The 23,848-nt window shown below is 34.7% G+C and overlaps 1 protein-coding gene across 2 annotated transcripts; it reads right to left on the minus strand.

The window, feature by feature from the left end:
• Nucleotides 1-1,432: 1,432 nt before the first annotated feature.
• On the minus strand, nt 1,433-23,466 carry LOC125672287 (voltage-dependent calcium channel gamma-5 subunit-like). Of its 2 annotated transcripts, XM_048908502.2 has the most exons (4): nt 22,966-23,466; nt 8,732-8,809; nt 2,742-2,876; nt 1,433-1,997 (listed from the first exon to the last, which is right to left on the minus strand). In XM_048908502.2, the coding sequence occupies exons 1-4, from the start codon at nt 23,174-23,176 to the stop codon at nt 1,687-1,689; spliced, it is 735 nt and encodes a 244-aa protein (XP_048764459.1). In that variant the 5' UTR covers nt 23,177-23,466; the 3' UTR covers nt 1,433-1,686. The 2 variants fall into 2 exon arrangements, with proteins under 2 accessions (XP_048764459.1, XP_056017193.1); XM_056161218.1 differs by lacking the exon at nt 8,732-8,809 and having other exon boundaries at nt 22,966-23,456.
• Nucleotides 23,467-23,848: the final 382 nt, after the last annotated feature.

Below are 23,848 nucleotides of genomic sequence, written 5' to 3' on the forward strand. Positions count from 1 at the left end.
TGTCTGATTTTGGACGTGCGAAGACACCATTGGCACCCACCTCTTACCCTTTCCCCTTGATATATAATCTCAATGGTTGTTCTTAAACTTAAAAGGTCCAAGGGTTTGCTCAAGATGAAGAGGATTATATTATATACCACAATAGCAATGGTCGTAAACTTAGAAGTTCATAGGTTTGCTCGTTATATATAGGTGGCAGGGGACAGTTTCTTTGGTTCTGAAACATGTGGGTAGGGAGTATACATCAAAGTCAGATTATGACAGACTAATGAAAAATCACATTTCTCTTTTATGTCAATACTTGTATTCCATATTGGTGTAGTTAATAAATTATGACCCTAAATTACTTGTAATCTATAAATACTGGTGCTGGTGCACAAAACATGCTCTGAGCAGGTGCCCCTTTTTTGCTTTGATTTTCTCTCATTTGGGCTAATCCGCACACACACCCTCAAACCATCACAGTACCAAGCATGGGGATTTAAACACTGTGCACAATCAAGAACCCTGTCTGCCCTTCTTAAAATCTACCTTTCATATGGGGCCATCCAGCTTCCCTTTCAGCTACAGACCTTTTGCTGGACCATGCATGTTTTCACCGGAATTTCTTCATCAACTGACCACGTGTCTTAGTTTCGTATTTGCACCCATCTATATGCTAGGAATCATGGTGACACCTACATGTTATATATCAATATTTTTATTAAGCACTCAGCTGCATTTGACATGTATCCTAAAATTATTATATACATTTTTACACATGTAATATCACTTCAAATATGGGGTATTTCCATTTTTTTTAAAAAACGTTCACCGGGCCTATAATGCGCCTATAGTTCGAAATTGTCCCTTGCTACCATAGCATACGATAGTGTGTGGAAATAAAGCATATCGGTATCCTATTTAGTGCAGATGCAAGCTGATCTTACCAATAATCCATATGCAAATGCGGACATTAAGCCTGCAAAACTTTTCATCCGAACATTTAGAAAAACCTCTCAAAGGTAGGTATCTATACTATGCCACGTATATAAATTCATAAAGATAGATACCCATAATATAATACAAATTTAGACGCGTGAATGAAGGTAGAAATGTAATGATATTTATTATATACCCATCAATGTTTCGTTTTTTGATACTGTGGATTTCACAGAGTGTGATCCGGTTTTCCGGATCACCACACTGTGATTTTCTGATTCCGTATCAGTATCCTCTGAAACTGATAACGTCACAATGCACCAACGCAACGTTTTTGTGATACATTATTCAAATCTATAACAATAGTTACTGATATAATGATATCAAGATCATTCTGTAAATAGCAATGTCTAGATCTATGATGGTGGGTAGGAATGCCATGACTGTAAAGATAAGTATTCTTGAAACATATACCGATATTTTCGCACTGTTTACTAAGAAATATATCTTGTAATGTAGAAATTTTTTAATGATTAAGTTGCACAATATGTATATGATAACACTGACATATAATAATAAGTTAGTCCACATCTGTGAAATGAATGTAGTTGTGTAAAGTTGAGCATAGGGGCAGTAATCAGCAGTTGTTAAGATGATAGTTCTATCAAACACAACCTCTCAAGTTATCACAGTGGAAACGAATATTGCTATGTGTCATGTAATAAATTTCTCCGCAAGTTTACTCTGATAAAGGGATCCGTAATTTCACAAAATGATGGTGGGGTTATTACTAGCAAAGACGTCATCGGCGAGGTCAGCATCCATCATGTCGCCCAGACCGGGGATAATCTTGACAAGATCTTCACGTCTGGAGTTTCGTTGTAAATACAGCGACACCAGAATCACGGCGGTTGTCATAATCAGGAGGAATGAGGTTCCAGCGAAGAAAAATGACCATCCATACTCGTAGTCGAACTTTTTGGTGTCGTCATCCGCCTCTGACGGCTTTGGACGATGTCCAACTTCATCATTGATAGCGGATATGTAGAGAATAATGCCCACAGCTAACATCAGTCCTACAGGGGTCAACGATGTGCAAGAAAACAATAATGTGTTCAAGCTATGCATACATATTTCAGTATGTTGAACATTAAAATAAAAACTTTGTCAATGGTACACTTTCTATTGTAAATTAAATGTATCGTATGAATGTGATCCATTGTATGGACTAGGCATTTACAGCTTATATTCTTTTTTTTTAAAAAGACCCAAATTATCCATATTTCATTATAATTCAAATCATATCCCAGGTAATTGTGACGTCATTATGGCGTTGCATCTTTAGGTCAAACTTATAAAAGAAAGTCAATATGTTAGCGATTTTGTCTCAAATATCCTAAGTCTTCAAATCGTGCAATTTACTATTGTTCTACATCTTAACATCAAAACTCATGAAACAGGTAAACTGATTAGTTTTGATAATTACAAGATGATGACATGAAAATGACCAAAAGAAATCACATTTCGATCATACTTTCGTTAATTCGGGTAATCTGATACCAGAAGTATAGACCGGAAGTTTCCTCTGGTGGTTTGAATGCACTCACATTATACGGGTGTAACATGTGACATCACAATGACATAATCGAGCAGGGGAATATTTGCATGTATGGAATTTTCACCAAGCATTGCTGATAATTCAGAGTAGAATTTTGGTAAAATTGGACAAAAAATAGGGCTTACGTGACCCCTGAAAAGTTTAAGTAAAATGAAATAAAAGCATGACTAAGAAAATATAATACGTCACATGTATCGCTGACCTGATAAGATGTGGATCCCAGAGGAGATGAGGGTTTTGACGTCGTGTTTGATGTTTCCGATGACACTGAGCGTGGTGGCAATCACCAACAGGACCAGAGATATGATAGGAAACACTGTGGATACCCTGTTAGCGCCTGTAAAGAGAGTTCAAAGTTCATCGGCATTTCACAGAAAATCTTTGAATTAGCGTTAATTTCGATTCTGTTTGTAAATTTTTTTAGCCATTGGAGTTTTTCAATAATTTGATAAAGAATTTAGGTTTGTTATAGAAAAAAATGGATGATAGATGTTAAGGTGGTTTAGCTCGGGTATGAATTCGAAATTTTACATTAAAATCTATAGATTGAATAATGAGTTCAGATCGTTTCTCTATTAACATAGTTCCACCCTCTTGTGATGTCATAAGATGATGCAAAGTCAACGATTTTATAAGATTTATACATGAGAAAAACCAGAAGTTTTGTTGGGAGCCTTTTTCAATAGTTATTGTAAAAGAATCTTGTTAACTATAAAATATTTTAAAAGTCTACGTGATACATGTATATGAATAATCAATTATATGTTTCAAAATATTGAATCCAAGGGCAATAACTCTGTTTTCATTTATAATTGTTTATCAAATCGATTATGCGATATACACATGTATTTCCTTTATTATTCACAAACATTTTGTATATTTTTTAATGAAACAGTTTCATGAAATTGTTATGAATAATATTATATCGGTTCAACGAGTTTTTGTGAAATTTTAGAGGGGCGGAATAACTTAAGTTTTGAATTCATTTCATCATTTTACAACCGATGCACATTTTCTCGAACATTCGTAACAATAATGTTCACCACAGTCCTTTGATAACAAAGCCATTTCAATAATATGTTATTTTTCCTTTAACATGTTTCAGCTCACTTAAGGTAAAAATTCCGTCTGCTAATCCGTCTGTACACCTGCATATTTTGGTGTATACTACAGAACCACAGGACCAATTTCAACCAAATTTGTCAAAATCATTCTTGAGTAAAGGGGATTCTAAATTGTTCAACTGAAAGGTAACATCCTTTTCAGAGGAAAGATAATTAAAACTTAGTAAAGATGTGGACAGGTGGCGTCTTCTTATCAGCCAATAGATCAGAAAAGGAAAATTCTATTTGAAAGATTCTGTGTAGATTCAAAATTGTTCAAATCATGGTATCCGGGGGTAGGGTGGGGATCGTACTAGGGGATCAAAGATTTACATAAGAATTAATAGGAGAATGCCATACTTTAAAAAGATTAGTCATATCAATTTGCATGCTTTCTCAGTCACAGGGAGTATAGATTCAACGAGTCGGAGTTCTTCAAATCAATGTTTCGTGGTAGGTTTCATCCACCATACGAATTTAAAGTTTTACATTGGAATGCGTGGGAGAAATCACGAACAACAGGACCCGTGGTTAGTATGTAATCATCCTCAGGTAGGGCAGATTCAGATTTGTTCGAATCATGGTCCTGGAAGGTAGGGTGTGGTAACAAAAGTGAATCAAAATTTTACATGGGAATATGTATAATAAACATTTTCCCAAGAGCCACTGGCAATGAGTCATATTAATGTGCATGCATTCAAATGTAGTACATATTCATATTTGATCAATTCACGACCCCCTCAGTATCCCCTTGCTTGTCGTAAGAGGCGACTAAATGGGGCGGTCCTTTGGATGAGACCGCAAAAACCGAGGTCCCGTGTCACAGCAGGTGTGACACGATAAAGATCCCTCCCTGCTCAATGGACTTAAGCCCTTCACCGGCAGTGGTGACGTCTCCATATGAGTGAAATATTCTCGAGAGGGACGTTAAACAATATTCAACCAACCAACCACGACCCCTTGACTAGTTTAGAATTAAAATAGGGGATCAAATTTGACATGCCATATGATTCTTAAAAATACTCTTCTCTAGAACAGCAACGCCATGTTGTTAATATTGATAAACGACTTTTCAACGCTGTACACCACCACCAATTTCACAATAGATTTAAGACAATGGTTTTTTTTTTTTACCATAGACAGCTGCTTCTTCAGTAAAAATGAAACTTGGACATATTCATATCTTGTTCTCAATTATCCAAAACATTATTTTGTTAAACATCACTCTGATTCTAAGCACTGTGAAGTTGATATTATAAAGATGCTGGGGCTCCTCATCGACAGTATTTACATGTATGTGGTCTTTGAACTTCCAACTGGCCATTAGTACCCTTGAGCCCAACTTGTACCCCATTATTATATGATCTGTGTTTTTATTAGGCAAAATTTATTCAAAAGCTTCTACATGAGAAGACGAAATCTCTTGTGGCTTTCAACTCGAAATTAATAATTAGATACATCGACGGCGTTTTATTTATTAACAACACCCATCATTTATCGATTCGACATATCCCACAAATCTCGATATAAAGCCACAAAGTCCTCCATATCTGTTTCATATTTGGATGTTTTACTAAGCATACATATTTTAATATGATTCAGTTTTGATTTCTTATTTCAAATATTACTTGATTCTCAATGGAATAATTCAATCTCTCCATTCCTTTTTATACATGGCCAATTTATAAACAAGTGTTGTGTTGTTTTTGGAGATTTTCATCCCAAAAAAAGAAGACACTTGGAAGAGTGATAATGTGATAATATAACGAAGTTTCCCCCAAAATTATATGAGGATCATATACTGCAGTCATTTAAATTCTGTATAAGATAAGATAAGATATTCTTTATTTCCTCCAAGGTTTGAAAGTATATCTGATCTAGTTTGCCAATAAAACTTATCATTGGATCCGATACTTTTCATCTGGACACATCTCTATATTTTTTTGTGTCTTTCACGAAAATCGAAAAGTATTTTGCATTGTTGGTTTTTCACGTACATATAGTTCAATTGTGAGATCTTAATCTTTGACAACCTATTCTAATGACCTAATTTTGAGATCTGTATCTTTATCAAACTATTACAGCGATTCTATTATGAGACCCTTCCCGTACACTAACGATTCTAACACCTTATATACATACAAGTCCAAAAAAGTACAGTAATCAGTGAATTAAATAAAAACATTTGAATATAACACGAGATCCGGATAACATTTATAATTAAGTAACTTAAAGGCATTAGTGTTTTTAATTAATAGTCATCTGATGTTCTACAGTATAGTACTGTCACTTCAAATTTTGACAAATATATAATTATGAAATTAATATGAAAGTAATTTTAACATGCATTTTGTCAAGAAAAAGAAAATGTGTTTGTACTTGAGGATAATTTTTTGTGGACTGGAATTCTGATATGAATTCACTTTCCGTTCCCAGAAATGGTGACCCAAAACCTTTCCACATCGGTCATTATCAAATCAAAGTAATCTATGTATTTCTTTTTCTAAGGATTTCATATTTTATATTTGTATAAGTTTTCACCAGTTGCAAAGAAAAATGATTTCCTTCCAATTTCTATTAACATGGTGTTGAGAGGTAGCTGATGACTGATGATAAACTCCATACATGTGAGTTATCAGTATTTTCTATAGTTTCACAAACATACAATGATAAAGAACAGCCTTGTTCTCTCATTGATATGACATCCGTAATGAGCATTACATTGCAATTGTGGTGCCAACTAATTCCCCCCAAACCCTGTACTTACATGTCTTCATTTAGTTTTCTTTACATATATTTTTGGCTGTTTTTGTCTAGGTTTTGACACCAGAAAATAATGTAGACATGCTTGCTCGATTGAATTATTTCTTCATGAAGTAACTCTGTATGTAATAGAATTGATATATCGAAAAGGATTGATTTTAATTCTTTAATGTTTCTCTTGTTTTTAAGATTTTTGATTCTTAAAGAACTGGACAACTTTATCTCGTTTTTAAGGATTTTTAATTCTTTATGCCCTGACTTTAAGACTTCTTGGGGTTAGTTAATTATTCGTGTGCTGAGTTTAAAATTGATTAAGATCAGGAGTTTTAATTCTTTATGCACTGAAATTAAGACTTTAGGGATTATTGATATTGGCACACTGATTTTGAATGCGGATAACTCCGTTTACCTGATCAGGATATGGGGCTCACGGCGGGTGTGACCGGCCAACAGGGGATGCTTACTCCTCCTAGGTACCTGATCCCACATCTGGTGTGTCCAGGGGTCCGTGTTTGCCCAACTATCTATTTTGTATTGCTTGTAGGAGTTATGAGATTGATCACTGTTCGTTATCTTCACCTTGCATTATTCATGTGCTGAATTTATTTTAGAATTTTAGATTATATAGGGACTGATCTTCAGATTGTAAAATTCGCCCTATAATTATTGAATATTTATCGTAATGTGTATGTCAACTTCTAGTAAAAAAAATGTCATAAAAAGTTTACTCATCCACGCTTGGACTAAATGTTTTCTGATTTTTTTTTAAAAGTTAATTTCGTATTTCAATTAAACTTTGAAATATGGAGACATAAAATCAAATATCAATCTTCAATTCATTCCCCTAATGATTTTGGCGCGTGTGAAAGTTTATTTGACATGCTCTAAAATATCTTCATCCTTTATCAGGCACAAATTCTGTGAATATGTTACGTATCCATCAGCTTCCCAGTAGAAATCCCAGATCGATTTTTATAGACAACCCGGGCTATTTTTAGACATTTCCGTAATTTGCGTTAAATCCATTTGGGAAATTTGTAGTTTCATTTGCGTCTATTTTACCCCAGACACTTAGTATTCGAATTAATCTATTGACTTTATGAATGCAAACGATAATTTTGTTACGAAAACAAGTAAATGCCTTCCGTTACGAGTCGTGCAAGGGCTAATACTGACCAGAAATCTCTCGGGCGTCTGTAGCCGTGTTGGTCTGACCATTAATATTTGTCTTTGACGTCTAATGCAATGTCCTCATTAAATATGATTAATGTTATCGTATCATTAAACTGTACAACAAAAATCATTTATATTTCTATGTACAGAAACTAATCAACCTAAGGTTTAGATAGTTAGAGTGAAATAAATTTTTGAATTACTTTGCCTACATTTTTTTTTTTTTTAGAAAATAATCTCATAAATACGCCTAGCCCTTTAATGACATAACCTCTAAGTGTGATTAAAGCACTCTATTGTTATTTAACATGCTTTACAGAACAGTTTTATTATCATCCAAATTTGCGATGTGCTGTAAAATTATCGATTCTAGGAAAAGCTCTGAGAATTCTAGTAAAAGAAAGAAAAATATTAAACGTATCGGCTAACAAAGCGCCCACAATGGACAGGAATAAAATAATGGGTCCTGCTAAGAAATTAGACGAAAAGTACGTGGGAACGCTTTTTGATCTTGCCATACCTATTTTGATGGCAGGCAGGAATTTTATTACATATACTTCTAGGTTTGTTACCGACTGTCTACGGAAAGATGTCGGTTTGTGAAAGTCCGTCTCGCCTTCTTCGGACTTTTAACAACCCGACATATTTCCGAAGGCAGTCAGTAACAAAACTAATAAATGTTTTGTTTTGTCGAGTACTCAAACCTTTAAGTAATTATTTAAGAAGGAAATACAAACAATTCGTTCATCTGAATGCCATGTTATCATCTAAAATTTGCTACTTGTCATGGGAGGAAATTTAGATGGCAAACACTTAACGCGTTCAATGACAGAGATTCATCCTTGTGTTTACATAAATGATACACGAGGCATTAAAAATATCATCATATACATTGCATCTATTTTATTTCTCTTTCTCTCTCTCCCTCATGTTTAAAGGGAGTCTGATTGCATAATATTAATATTTATGGACTCCTTATTTTCGTTATTTGCTTCAATGACATTGCCACACATAATACTCGGCTGCTGTATATAAAAACGAGGTTTACCTCCTCGACAAGAAAACCAGAAACCTAAATCTTGATTTGTAATGCGTATGTTCACACGTGAGTCGTCCTTACTTAGTGTACTGGACCGGCGATAATCACACTTACGCATAATAGATGTTGACGTGAGGCGCTCCTCCAAACGCTCCTCGTTCAGATTTATATTCAAAGTTACACAATCGTCATCTGAAAAATACAAATAGACTGAGTGGCAGCTAAACTTTGAATGATAAAAGATTATACACATTTTGGGCCTAATTTGGCCCCTCAATTAGCTACATTGTATCAATCGACAAAACACTTGGGGGAAAGTTTGATATTTGTAATGACGTAATGAATGTTAGACATCCCCTCTTTTATGACAAAGTGCACATTTTCGCATGATTTTCCTTACCAATCTAATTTCTTCAATTATATAGAACAATTAGATGTATATTCTTGCTTTTAATGATATACCTTTGATGAAATATAATAATTACAATTCTTGGTCATGAAATAACTATATGATATGTTTTTGAAATTCAAAAATCCCACATAAATTAACGTTTTCGGAGAAAGCAGTACATAAAAGAAAATGCTTATTTCTTACATCACATTACAAGAAATGTTAGTACACGATTACAAGAAATGTTAGTACACGAGTACAAGAAATGTTAGTACACGAGTACAAGAAATGTTAGTACACGATTACAAGAAATGTTAGTACACGATTACAAGAAATGTTAGTTCACGATTACAAGAAATGTTAGAGAAATGTTAGTTCACGATTACAGGAAATGTTAGTACACGATTACAAGAACTGTTAGTACACGAGTACAAGAAATGTTAGTACACGATTACAAGAAATGTTAGTACACGATTACAAGAAATGTTAGAGAAATGTTAGTTCACGATTACAGGAAATGTTAGTACACGATTACAGGAAATGTTAGTACACGATTACAAGAACTGTTAGTACACGATTACAAGAAATGTTAGAGAAATGTTAGTACACGATTACAATAAATGTTAGAGAAATGTTAGTACACGATTACAAGAAATGTTAGTACACGATTACAAGAAATGTTAGTTCACGATTACAAGAAATGTTAGTACACGATTACAAGAAATGTTAGTACACGATTACAAGAAATGTTAGTTCACGATTACAAGAAATGTTAGTACATGATTACAATAAATGTTAGAGAAATGTTAGTTCACGATTACAAGAAATGTTAGTACACGATTACAAGAAATGTTAGTACACGATTGGTAAAGATAGCCATGGTTTTGTCTCATAAGAATTAGAGTTAGAAAATAAATTTCTAATCTGAAAGTGTCTTTTGAAGTTTTTTTTTGGGGGGGGATTCACCCCCAACTGTACATTAAGAATAACTATTAATAGCCAAGGCACATGCAACATTGTATAGAAATACAGAGGGTAGAGATATGTCCAGTTGACAACAACCATCGCCTAAAAAGTAAAATAAATGATAAAAAATATAATGGCTTCCAAAATTGATTGTTGTGATTTTGCTTTAAAATCTAGTTTGTTGTTTAAGAGTCCCGTTGAAATTCATTTTCCCCCCACAATATCAGTTACCATAATGCCCTATATTCAAAGTTGTAACATTTCCCCGCCTTATTTGGTATACTGGCTTAAATAGCTTTATATATGTACTGTTTTTTTATTAATCATAAAACTTTGAAATAAGGCTTAAAACCCATCATATCCATACCATAGATTTTTTTTTTTCAGAACATTGTGACAGAATTTTTTTTTGTTCCAGAGCTGCAGCTAATTTTGGGAATGACCTTCCAGATGACATCAAAAAGTCAACATCTCTTGAAATTTTCAAGAAAAAAGTCTTAAAACTCATTTCTCTCAATTAGCTCTTTAGAATTATACATGTAACATACCGTATAAAAGTTGTGACTGTTTTTAATTAACTATCACCCACCGCCTCCAAAACCCCTCCCAAACTTTTAGCTATCTATTTTAATTCTAGTGTTTTATTATTTTGATAATTTTACAGATATAAGATCTTATGTCATACTGTCATTTAAGTTCATTTAATCGTGTTTTATTGTTGCATTCCTCTTCTTACCCTTGTAAAGCGCCCTAGAGTAATTTGTTTTATGTAAGGCGTTATTATTATTATCCATCCAAAGTTGTGCTTTATGTGCTATGAAAGATAGAAATAGACTTGTAACTAAATAGAGATTCCATGTATCTGGTATTTTACATATAGCAGGGGGGAAATGAAGAAATTCTATGCACATCAAAACTCACCAGTCGTAGGTTAAGTATCACTTTATACCAATGCATGCCTCTTAGGGTTGTTTTTGTACGTTCCATCGAGGATTGTTCATTTATACTGAGACATCGCTAGCTGATGGGGAATTACCAAAATTTAGACCTATGCTTAGCGCTCAGGGCCGTAGCAGTGAAAGTTCTTTAAACGTCACAACGCCTGTCGCGACACGGGACCTCCAGGGGCTTGGACACGATTTGAGCTGAAAATTTTCAATTTTATTTTTCCATTTTTATTGTTTACAATGTTTAAACTAAAGTATTTCTTATGGTCAACCAAATTTGAATATCAGTTGTTGAGTTACAAGTGAGATACAACACTCACAATTCTTTGTTATGCAAAGAAGGTTCGTGTCATGGTTTTGATTTATATATAGATTGCTTAATAGAAAATAGCATGTTTAAAACAAAATGAGATGTGCAAAACACTAGAAAGATTTAATTGTGTTCAGAATTGAGTTGTAAATTGAAAAAATCTGCTTTAAACGAAACCTTTACTACTATATTTAATCTATGAGTGGTGCTCAAACTCACGACTCCAATTACGAATCGAACGCTCTATCATTTATATAACACAAGTTTTCGATATAAATTGTGTTTCCTTTCACTTGACTTACGGATGATAATGTAATTTCCGCAGAACTGAAACCATATGGAAACTTTGCGGAAACCTGACGTCGAGTTTTCCTTAGAGTTCCCTCAGTGCGTATACAATCATATTTATGTTCCGTTAGCCTCAGCTTTACCTTGCCAAGTAGACTAGGCTTGTTTTTTGGCATGACAGGCAGAACTAGTAACACAATGTTGAATTGAAAAAATGTCATTTATTAATAAAATGACGAAAATGAAACTTGACAAAATAATGGGGGTCAGAAAAGACTAGAAAACATTGGTAAACGTCTTTGGATAAGTATTATGCAATATGACCCCCAGCAAAATCTAACATAAAAATATATGGGGGCCAAAAACATGACCCCCAACAAACATCACATAAAATTATATGAGAATCAACTAATCTGTTATCTAAACAACACAACCTGCCTGTCCACAAAAAAGGTGGGTAATGTAAAAACTACAGGCCACAAATCCAATAGCATATTGAATCCACCCACCCAAAGGCGACTTGACAAGATGAAAAAAGAACTTCTCAGTTGCAAAGTAAGCATCTATGTACAAAAGAAAAACTATATAGATATAAATGTGTTATCAACCTAAACAGTTAAAAACACTATGTACATCACAAAAGAAAACAAAATTATCACGACAGTGTCCCAAATATCACTTAGGATACAACACGACAACCAACAGGGCAAACGACTAAAATAAGAAAACTTATTAACAAAATCCTAAATTAAACCCCTCTGGAGGAAAAAAGTCTTGATGAAAGGCACTGAGGCAACAGACCGCTTCTGTCATGCCGGGTGATGAGCGCGACTTGGGATGGAGATAACTTATGATAAATACATGTACAGCAGACTACTTCTGACCAGTATTGAGGTGTCATGCAAGAAACTAGGCATAGAATAAACTGGGGGATTGGCCTTATACCACAGACTACTTATGCACAGTATTTGAAAACTGGGGGATTGACCTTATACCGCAGACTACTTCTGCACAGTATTTGAAAACAGAGGCAGGTGCCTACAGTAGACTACTTCTAAACTGTATGAAACATGCGATAACCGGCGTGTATTTATGTAGGGGAGAATACATGAACCGCAGACAACCTTGTCTCGTATTGAATACATGTATGTCTAGTTGAGATATATACTTAAATCCTGAAGGAATGTATGCGAATGTACCGACGGAATGCATCGGAATTCCACCTGCCTAGTTTTTGAATAATGTTTTGCGAGTAACCTAAAGAAGCAGCATGTGTGGCCGCGCCAATCCTAAAACTATGTCCCTTGAAATTGTTTGGGTCAAGGCCAATGAACTGGATAGCGGTTTTCTGAAGTAACTTTTGAATATGTGACAGGTAAGCCATCCATAGTTTGGAATCATATAGTTTATACACACACACAGAGAGAGAGAGAGAGAGAGAGAGAGAGAGAGAGAGAGAGAGAGAGAGATTAGGTGCAGAACAAAACTTCCTTTCTAGGGAAGTCGTTGTGGCCGAGTGGACTTACTCACTGGTTTGACAGTCTTGCTAGGCGGTGGGTTTTGACTATTTAGTGCTTTATATATTAATTAATTGATCATCACATGTATCGTTTAGATCCTAGGGGTAGACGTAAGGTTGGGTGTTATAATTGTTTGTTTGTGCTTTATATTAAATATTCTATACAACTGCATCGAGAGATCCACTCTCCTTATAAAATATCTGAATGACACAGCGACTGTGTGTGACTGTGTGAGATTGCATCAGTGTGTATAAGTAGCGCTTTAGGAGCATAACAAAACTTCCTTTCTAGGGAAGTCGTTGTGGCCGAGTGGACTTACGCACTGGTTTGACAGTCTTGCTAGGCGGTGGGTGCCCCAGGTCGCTGGTTCGGGCTGGGGCGAAAATTTTCAGTACCTAGTTGTGATTATTTAGTGCTTTACATATTAATTAATTGATTATCACATGTATCGTTTAGATCCTAGGGGTAGACGTAAGGTTGGGTGTTATATGTATAATTGTTTATTTGTGCTTTATATATATAAGACTTTCTGTGGAAGGAAGAAACAAATCATAAAACTATCGTCAAATACATAACATCGGAGCAGACGTCTAGAATTTCAAATGCAAAAATCAATGCTTATTTATATTTTGATTATCTAAGATCAGAATGGAAGGGGATCTATCTCATCTATACCAGCAAGCATGGACTTGTTACTGTTGATTTGCATAATGATAGTATTGCACCATTTACCAACAGAGGTTGTTATTCCAATAAAAAGTAGTTTTACGAGACATCCTTGGAGACGATAATAAAACCTATGGAATATAAAAGATCTCATGCCTAACAATATCGATAGAGAAATGAGATAAATAACTTTGGATATATTTTCTTTCCATTGTCGTTTCTTTTTTATGGTCTCTGGAACACATCATTTTCACTTGGTATTAACTGTGAAAGCCTTGATCGACTTGTTAAGTCGGGTTACCCCACTAAGATGATGTAGGCCCTAGACAATACTTAGAAACTGATATTGTATTGGTTCCCAATCTGCAATGTTTGGTTTTCTGAATTGTTTTCATTTTCGCCATTAGAAAATTCACCAAAACACGTCAAGAAATTAAAATTCAATTGAAATATAGACATTGTTAAATCAATTCATTCTAAAGACGAAAAGTAATAATTTATGATGAAAATTAACATGTTTGATAATTCAATTTATACTTAAGTTTTATACTATCAAAAGTCGAAATTTTTCAAAATCACGCTTCAAGTTTAAGAACATTTTATATTACATTTAATGAACAAATACTGAGTTACCGTACTTTTACTGGATTAAAAAACTCACAAAAAAATCCTAGAAACTGCGATTCATTGCTGGATCCAGTAAATGTACTGCAAAGCCTCTTTCTTTGCTCCTCACGGAAATATTAACTGTTTTGAAGAAGAAACGTCAAATGAAATGTACCGCAACGTTTAGTAAATTTTGAATTTCAAACTTTTCCCAAACGAACAGCATCAAAACATATGACTTTTATATTTTACACGACCAATCCTCACAATAAATTAAAGATTAGGCTTCACTAAAAATGGAAATATTCATATCTTGTGATTAGTCATTGAAAAAATTACTTTGTTAATCTACGCACAAGTATAATAAGCAGATGCTAGAGTTCCTCATTGACAATGACTTTTATCTACGTGGTTTTTGGTGATCAGGTCTTTCAAAAGTCTGTTGAAATTCACATGGACACAAATTGTGTTCCGCTATAAGCTGACTTGTTTTTATATTAGTACGAGACATAATTTATTCTAAAGCTTCTACATGAGAAGAAAAATCTCTTCGACATTAAGCGACGTTTTATCTCTAAACAATACAAACTTTCACATATCGATTTGATATATCCAGGTAAACTTGAACAAAAAACAGGATTTATTCAAAAGTTTTTATATGCTTGCTGTCGCCTTCAGTCTGATATTTAGATGCTTCATATTTGGATACTGTATTGAACACAGTCATTAATGGCAAACTAACAACTCAGCTTTATGACAAACGGGATGATCTGAGCTTTTTCTATCGGTAACTTCCCATATTTATCGAAGACAATTCGATTATGACCTCTATATGGTGTTAACGCAACTCAGATTATTTGATATTCCATTATCACCTATATATGATGTTTATGTCTCTCAACTGATTCGATACGCAAGAGTTTGTTCCGTATATGGGAAAAGGTAAGTTTTTAGCTCACCTGAGTTGACATTTCTGATCGCCTGTTGTCCATCGTCTGTCCGTCTGTCTGTAAACTTTTTACATTTTCGACTTCTTCTCCAGAACCAATAGGCCAATTTCAACCAAACTTGGCCAAAAGCATCCTTAGATAAAGGGCTTTCAAGTTTGTTCAAATGAATGAAGGATCATGTCTCTTTAAAGGGGGAGATAATAACAAAAATTTAAAAATAGGGTGGGGTCATTTAAAAATCTGCTTCTCAAGAACCACTGGGCCAGAAAACCTGAAATTTACATCAAAGCTTTCTGACATGTTACGAATTGAAGTTTGTAAAAATCATAGCCCCCAGGGGTCGGATGGGGCTACAATAGGGGATCAAAGTTTTACATACAAATATATAGGAAAAATCTTTTAAAATCTTCTCCTCAAGAACCACTGAGCCAGAAAAGTTGAGGTTTACATGAAAGCGTCCTGACATAGTGCAAATTCAAGTTTGTTAAAATCATGGCCCCCGAGGGTAGGGTGGGGCCACAAGGGAGATTAAAGTTTTGCATACAAATATATAGGGAAAATCTTTAAAAAATTTCTTCTTAAAAACCACCGGGCCAGGAAAGTGGAAATTTACATGAAAACTTTCTAACATAGTGCAGATTCAAGTTTGTAACAATCATGGCCCCTGGCGGAGGATGGGGCCACAAGAGAGGATAAAAGTTTTACATCAAAATATATAGGGAAAATCTTTAAAGAGGTTCGCACCTGACATTTGGAGTAATGTCAATTTTTTGGGAAATGTACTTTTGATTTCTACACTGAAGGAGTTTCCACACTGAAGGAGAATTGGGAAATTAAAAAGAAAAACTGGGGTCGCAATGCTTGTTATTGAGCTATAGTGTTCTAAACATGACCTTTTTGCACTTAAAACTTATTCAATTAAACTTGATTTTTCTGTTAGTGTCAACACAACATAAGCAACACAAATCAATCATTACATAAAATAGATACATAATCATGTCCTCTAACACTTCAGATGAAAAAAGAAATTAATACTAGTAAAGGAAATAAATAATGACCTTTTTGCACTTGATATACGAAAAACTGAGAGTTTAAAAGGACATATTAGGAATAATGTCAATTTCTAAAATTTTACATAATTTTCAAGGTCTGGTCCTCCAATTTAAAACGCAACTAAAAAAAAGTGGGGATTGGAGATCAAATTTTTGAACTATTGGCGAAAATACTGAGTTTTTATACAAGATGTCGAGTAAATTAATTAAAACTTTTTTAAGAATCGGTGTTCTGTTTTGAAAAATATATCAACCAAGTTAATAGATTACAACATTTAAACTAGTTCCAAGTCTCAACTACCTGTATCATAAATTATAAAACTGAAATACACGTATAGGGGTATAGAAATAGACGATACATTGGATGAAACAGAAACTGTAATATCATGCAGAATTAGAACTTTTTGATTTGTGAATCCTTCCACCACAAAATATAGTCCCTGTCAAACCCTTTCAAAATTTGAATTGACACAAACATTTTCAACTGGATATGGTTCAGCAATAGATGTGTAATATATTTGCACCAATGGGATCAGTATTGAACCAGTGAATACTTAGTTGTAGCATTCTACGCAGTTGTACTCAAAAGCTCAGGAGTTAACTTCCTTAAAGATCTTCTTCTCAAAAACTACTGGGCCAAGAAAGTGGAAATTTACATGAAAGCTCTCTAACATAGTGCAAATTGAAGTTTGTTAAAATCATGACCCCCGAGGATAGGATGGGGCCACAATAGGGGATCGAAGTTTTACATACAAATATATAGGAAAAATCTTTAAAAATCTTCTCAAAAACAACTGGTCCAGGAAAGTTGAAATTTACATGAAAGCTTCCTGACATAGAGCAGATTCGGGTTTGTTAAAATCATGGCCCCGGGAGTAAGATGAGGCGATAATAGGAGATCATTTTTTAAATGCAAATATATAGGGAAACTCATCAAAAATCTTCTTCTGAAATTACATTCACATTAAAGCCTCCTGGCATAGTCCAGATTCAATTTTTAAAAACTTATGGCACCCGGGAGTAGGTTGGGGTCACAATAAGGATCAAAGTTTCACATGCGAATATATAGGAAACATCTTTAAATATAAGTCAAGGTGACTCAGGTGAGCGATGTGGCCCATGGGCCTCTTGTTAAATTGAGGCAGAATGCTGAGATATAAGTTGATGTTACACGGGTTTCAGGAGTCTCGTTTAAAGTCAAAATTTCGCATATTCCATGGTCACTATAACCATCTAATTTACCAATACAACCTGTCATTGGGTAAACTGCTGTCTGACGTGTTTCACATCGATTGAGGCTGTTCTTTACACACCGATTTTGACAACAGATTACTCCATTTACCCGATCGAGATATAGGGCTCACGGCCGGTGTGGACGGTTGACAAGGGATGCTTACTCCTCCAATACACTCTTGATTGTCTATGTTTGTCCTACTCCTAACTTTGTATTCTTGATATTGATCACTGTTGGTTATCTTCACCTTTATAGGAGTTGTGAGATTGATCACTGTTGGTTATCTTCACCTTTATAGGAGTTGTGAGATTGATCACTGTTCGTTATCTTTATCTTTATAGGAGTTTTGAGATTCATCACTGTTCATTATCTTCACCTTTTCGAGATCTTATCTATGGATACAATGTCATAAGGTCGAATGCTGTCTGACTTGTTTCGTACAAATTGTTTGGTCGTTAACGTTTTTTACAAATTGATTTTAACTATGGATTACATGTACTCCATTTACCTGATCCAGGTAGAGTACGTGAACTATTAACTATTTACAGGGGATCCTTACTCTTCTTAGGCACTCGATCCCACCATACGTGTTTGAAGGGGCCATGTTTGCCCTACTGTAAATTTTGTAATTTATTTTATAGGAGTTATGAGATTGAACACTGTTCTCATTGTTCTTGTTCGATAAATCGATTGCTGGGAAACGAATATCTATCTATCTATCTATATTCCATCTTTATCGTTAACACTACAATTGTATCCACTCTGGAATAAGATAACTGTGTGTATTGGCTGTTTAGGATAATAACCAGTTTATTGTGCCTTTGATGGGAATTGTTTCTCGGAAGGCAAATAACATATCATTGCATCCCTCGACTGCGCCTTGGGAATACTCGCTGTCTTGAGGGGACAATAAATCTTGCTATTGTCCTCATAGCTTTTAGTAGATGTGTATAATTCAATGTTTTCTTGGTTACGACTTTCTTCTTTTGTCTCTAACACCAGTATAATTTACTTTTAATGGTTGATGTGACACAGATAACACTTTGGTAGATCTTTAGGATTACCAGACGTGAACCCTATATCGGATGGATTCTCGTCATTCAGACAAATGATATGCATCACATGTATTTTCTTGAATTATGAAACACGTGAGTTATGCAAACACATTAATCTTTCTTTCTAACAAGTTTAACATTTAATGATGTGACGGAATCAAGGGAATATGAATTGTATATAACTAATAATTAACAGCGTAGTAAAATATCACTTAGTTCCGTCATTTGAAAGTGCCAGCTTTCGTTTCCAGTAGAACAAATTCACCGAAAAAAGTCGTAACTGACAAAAAGAAACAGAATATAGTAAATACACGATATTTTAAACTTTCCTCCCCTCCTGGGGCCATTGTAAATGTCATGCTCGTAATTCTTTCTTAAAGAAAAATGTGAAAATTGAGAAAAGCATTTTCTCTTTCTTATATGATCTGATACCCTTACTTTATTTCATATCATTATGTACTTCATTTCTATGAGAAATACAAAATAAAAGAGTTGGGCAAACACGAACCCCTGGACATATCAGAGATGGGATCAGGTGCCTAGGAGGAGTAAACATCCCCTGTCGACCAGTCACATCCACCGTGAGCCCCATATCTTGGTCAGACAAACGGAAAAGCCGTAGTCAACATCATATGTGCCAAGAACTGTCTAGTAACAATTTGAGATTATCAGAGGAAATTTGATCTACATTCAATCTTATTGACTTGACCAGTGTTTACTAATTCTCTTTAGCACAGATTTGTGTTCATACATAGCGATCATGCTGTAAATTAAGAGAAAATTTATAACGAATCACAAGCATTAACAATTTATGTCTGCTCTATTGGAAATTCAGTGTCCTTTGGTATAAAAAAGTGACCTTGAACTACCCTTGACACAAAACAAGAACCGCGACACCCGCTTTTCTGTGTCAAAGAAACGTATACATTCTGGTGTTGTTACGTACAGATAGCACATCTCCACACACTCCCTAAATATCAGGGGATTCATCCTTGACGCCTGGGTTCTCGAAATAGTCCCGTTATTGTCTACGAAAGTGATGATAGACTCGATAAGGTTGACAGTCCCCAACAAAAGATTGCGAAAGAAATTGGATCATTTTTCAGAACAATCGACCGTATAGAACTGATATAATGAGCCGCATAGAATTTCAGACCAAGACCATTACATATAATTTATATAAAAGCAAGTTTTCTAGTTTAACGATTCTAAAAATTATTTTGATGTACAGTCATAATCTTTCTTATTGACTTAATGTTAATAATAGAATTAGGAACTTCATTCACAGAACATTTAGAATTTATAACATTGAAGAACAATATTGAAGGGAATTGGAATATTTGCACAGCAAATAACATCACATTAAAATAAAAAAACATGCAGTTTGAAATAGTAAATTGAATACATTCTATTTTGATCTTTGAAGATAGACATACATGAAGGCCTGTCTTCACAATATATATCGGCTAGGTCAGCAAATCCATTTATCATTGGGTTCTCTTCAAATTGATGCGAAGAGAGATTCGGTTCTATCATTACACTCGTCCAGTGCTTCTTGCTAATTATTTGCATAATAATACATCAGCTGGAATATTCCAAAGAATAAAACGTTTACGAGACGTCCCTTGGGACGATGAATAAAACCTCTCGGCGTAAAGTACGCATGCCTGTTGACCCCGATAGCGAAATGAGATAGCTATATTTGGAAAAGAAAAAAATCATTCTCGTGATGTTTTGCGTTTTATAGACTATTATCTTCAAAGGTACGGATGAACTTCGTAAAGATGAAGTCGACACTGCATACAACTAAATGTGTAATAATTGCGTTTAAATTTCATCTCAGACTGGAATCAATAATGTATATCACCCTTTGTTTTAGATTAGCTTGCTATACCATTTGGAAGAAAGCAATGTTACATTGAAAATTCTATAGAGTGCCAACATTCATTGTCCCCACCTGAAATATATCACGTGTTTTATTGAAGTTATTTTATCGTTATAATAAAAAGGTTTTACTAGCAAGTCCCAGGCTAATGTAAATCCATAAGTTGCGAGTTCTAAATCTCATATTAATTTTGTATTCACTAGGGGATTTATGAGATTGGTCACTGTTCGTTATCTTCACTTTTCATTAGCTACCATTACTAAGAGAGGGCAAATACTTTACGAGAGACAATACTAAACATATAATCTTAATTTTTGCTGCAAGTTTCTTGGTTTAGACGTCCTTATACTTCGTTATCCAGTAACACATCTGCGTTATGAACTTTTTTGCGAACTATATTGATTAAAGGCAAGGCACTTTCATCATTAAGAGGAATATACCATGATAAAGAAAAGTAAATTTTCAGTAATAAACCGCCCCAACGTATCTTAAATCCGATTAGTTGAAAGGATACTGTAATTGAAAAAAAAAAAAAAAAAAAAAAACCGGTCTTTCAATTAAAGTGAGAGGCAATCATAAATTATTAATTTGTCAATAAATACAAAGTATCACAATAGCCCACCTCTCCTTGACTTATTAGAAGACAAAACCACAAAAGTCTGATGGAAAATTTAGTGTGGCACTGTTATGTTGTAGGTTTGTGTATACCATTGGCATACAGTATACAATGATTGAATTAATATCAATGAGGAGGCCGTGATGGTGAGTGAGAGGTGTATACACATCTCCTTGTCTAAATTGTACTCACACTAATCAATAGCTTTAAACTGACTAAGTTCTTCAAAGACCATCATGCCAGTCAGACAAACCATGGTGTTATCAAATAATTGCGATTCAAGAAGACGAGTACTATGGGAACTCAAAATTCTATACATGAAAGGTGAAGATAACAAACAGTTATCAATCTCATACCTTCTATAAACAATACAAAATAGAGAGTTGGGCAAACACAGACCCCTGGATATACCAGAGGTGGAATCAGGTGTCTAGGAGGAGTAAGCACCCCCTGTCGACCGGTCACACCCGCCGTGAGCCCTATATCTTGACCAGGTAAACAGAGTTATCAAAGTGCATGTAATAGCGTCATGTCACTTGACATTTCTAGTTACCAAAACAGACACTCGGAGATGGACAATGACTTGTTTTATTTTTGAGAGAGAACTAAATACCAGATTTTGATTGATTATAATGTAGGAATGATAATCTTTGACAAAAGAGACTGAAAAAGAGACAAGATTAAATCTTAGATACACTCCATGTTCCCTGGAAAATGTGATAACAATTTAATGAACATCATAAAACTCAAATGGTATGAATATATTGAATTGTTATGCAAAATTGCAGCATGGTACTTCTTCAAATGTTCTGTTATCTCGACCAACTGCCAAAATAATCAGATGAGAATAATGGCCACACACCGGATCAAATCGATGCCTCTACTACTACGAACGAAAGTGACCGCAGGCAAAAGCCTGCAAACAGAGTATTTCTATCAAAGAATACTGTACTTTAATTAATTTCTGTATGATTAACGAATGTAGAGAGTTTGGAGATTTAAATGTGACAGTTTGGATATCTGAATAGCCTACGTCATCCTAATTGATGAATGATATCACACCTTGTAACATACTTCTGGCACGCTACGCTTAACAGATCGAATGCGTTGAACAGAACGTTGATAGAATTACAGATGGCGTCATGCTGATCATTTGCGATTGAATTACAAAACTTTTAGAAGATGTTATATGGCCTACAGGCTAGATGTTCTTGTGTAGATAGATGTCCTATCTAGCATTTCCGGTAGAAAAAAAAATCTGCGACATCTATTGATTTAAACTTCCTTCCTAGATAGAAACAGTGCCACGTAAAATTTGTACTCATAAGTTACTCTTAATTCACTAACGCTACAGAAAAAGATGGTAGACTTTTTTCTGACATTTGTCATTCATCTATTAATCAGATATGACATTACTAAGATAATTTCGATTTGATTTCCCAAATTGCTGGTGTCTTATAAAACCAAGTTATAATTACCAGATTAACAAAACATGTAAAATTATAACGTATCAGTTTGTTATTTAACCTCTTTAAATCATTAGATAACATTTTGAAATGCATAATTATGAGATAAATATCTTTTTCAAAGGGAAAAAAAAAGCCTTTTACCCCAATTTTTCCTACTTTAAATCATAAGACATATAACGTTTGGCTTAATGTAATGCAACGGTTTTTATTTTAGACATGCGAAACATGCGAACCACCGTCCGTCACATAGAAACATATATTTCTAAGTTTCAATTGTATTGGATTTCTGTAATTGTTACTAATGGATACACCTAAGAATCTGTTTATTGTGTGTAAGTACCAAATTGGTGATCTGACTTTATATCAGAATAGCTATAGAAATGGAGCACTGACCTGCATCCTCATCAGAGCCGATGGTACAGAAACGGAACAGCCCGGACCGGACTTTCACAGGGAGTTTTACAGTGATGTTTTCAATCACACAGTCCATGTCCTCCTCTGTAAATAGCCAGGAGTCGGTTGCGACAGACAGCGACAACGTACCGATGGAAATCGCTCCCAGAACAAATGAGCTCAGCGTGAGCGCCTTTGCACCACAATACATTGTCAAAGGTCTGGTGTAAGTTTACACAAAATTCTCACATGTGTTCTCGGTACTGCTTCGGTCTTGAAATACATTTTTTGTTCATTTACATCCCACGAAATTTTTCTTTGTTTCCTCAAGTTTCACTTTGTATATTTGAATACGTCACTGACATTGTTTGCAGCGAACAGTTCTTTGAGGGTACAATCCCTAAGCCTCTATTGATAAAGCAGTTACTGTATCGTGTATAGGCTGGATAATGGAGCATTACACTCCACAGTACACTTATATGGGAATTTGTTTGAGATGATGATGTGAATAAGCATTGCTGTGATGTGTTTACTATTTCCCGCCGGAACATTGATCTGTAGCTGCAGTTGTTAGCTACCTTAGAAGCAAGCGTTTCTTTCACCAAGACGTATACACCACATTCCATTAACGCCTATTGTTTTCCATCATATTGATAATAGATGGGTTCCTTGATTGTTTTATTCGGTTCCTCTGATGGTTGCACAAAGGTTAGATAAAACAACGACAAATGCAATAAACATCAGTTTTAACACATGAAATGTTTTGAATGAAGACCCGGTTGGAGAAGGCTATCAAAAGCATGAAATCATATATTTTCGTTTTTAAATAGAATTAATGCAAAAGTACAGGTATATGTAGTATCCAGGACTGCCATTTACATAT

Source organism: Ostrea edulis, chromosome 4, assembly GCF_947568905.1.
Source record: "Ostrea edulis chromosome 4, xbOstEdul1.1, whole genome shotgun sequence".
Taxonomy (NCBI): domain Eukaryota; kingdom Metazoa; phylum Mollusca; class Bivalvia; order Ostreida; family Ostreidae; genus Ostrea; species Ostrea edulis.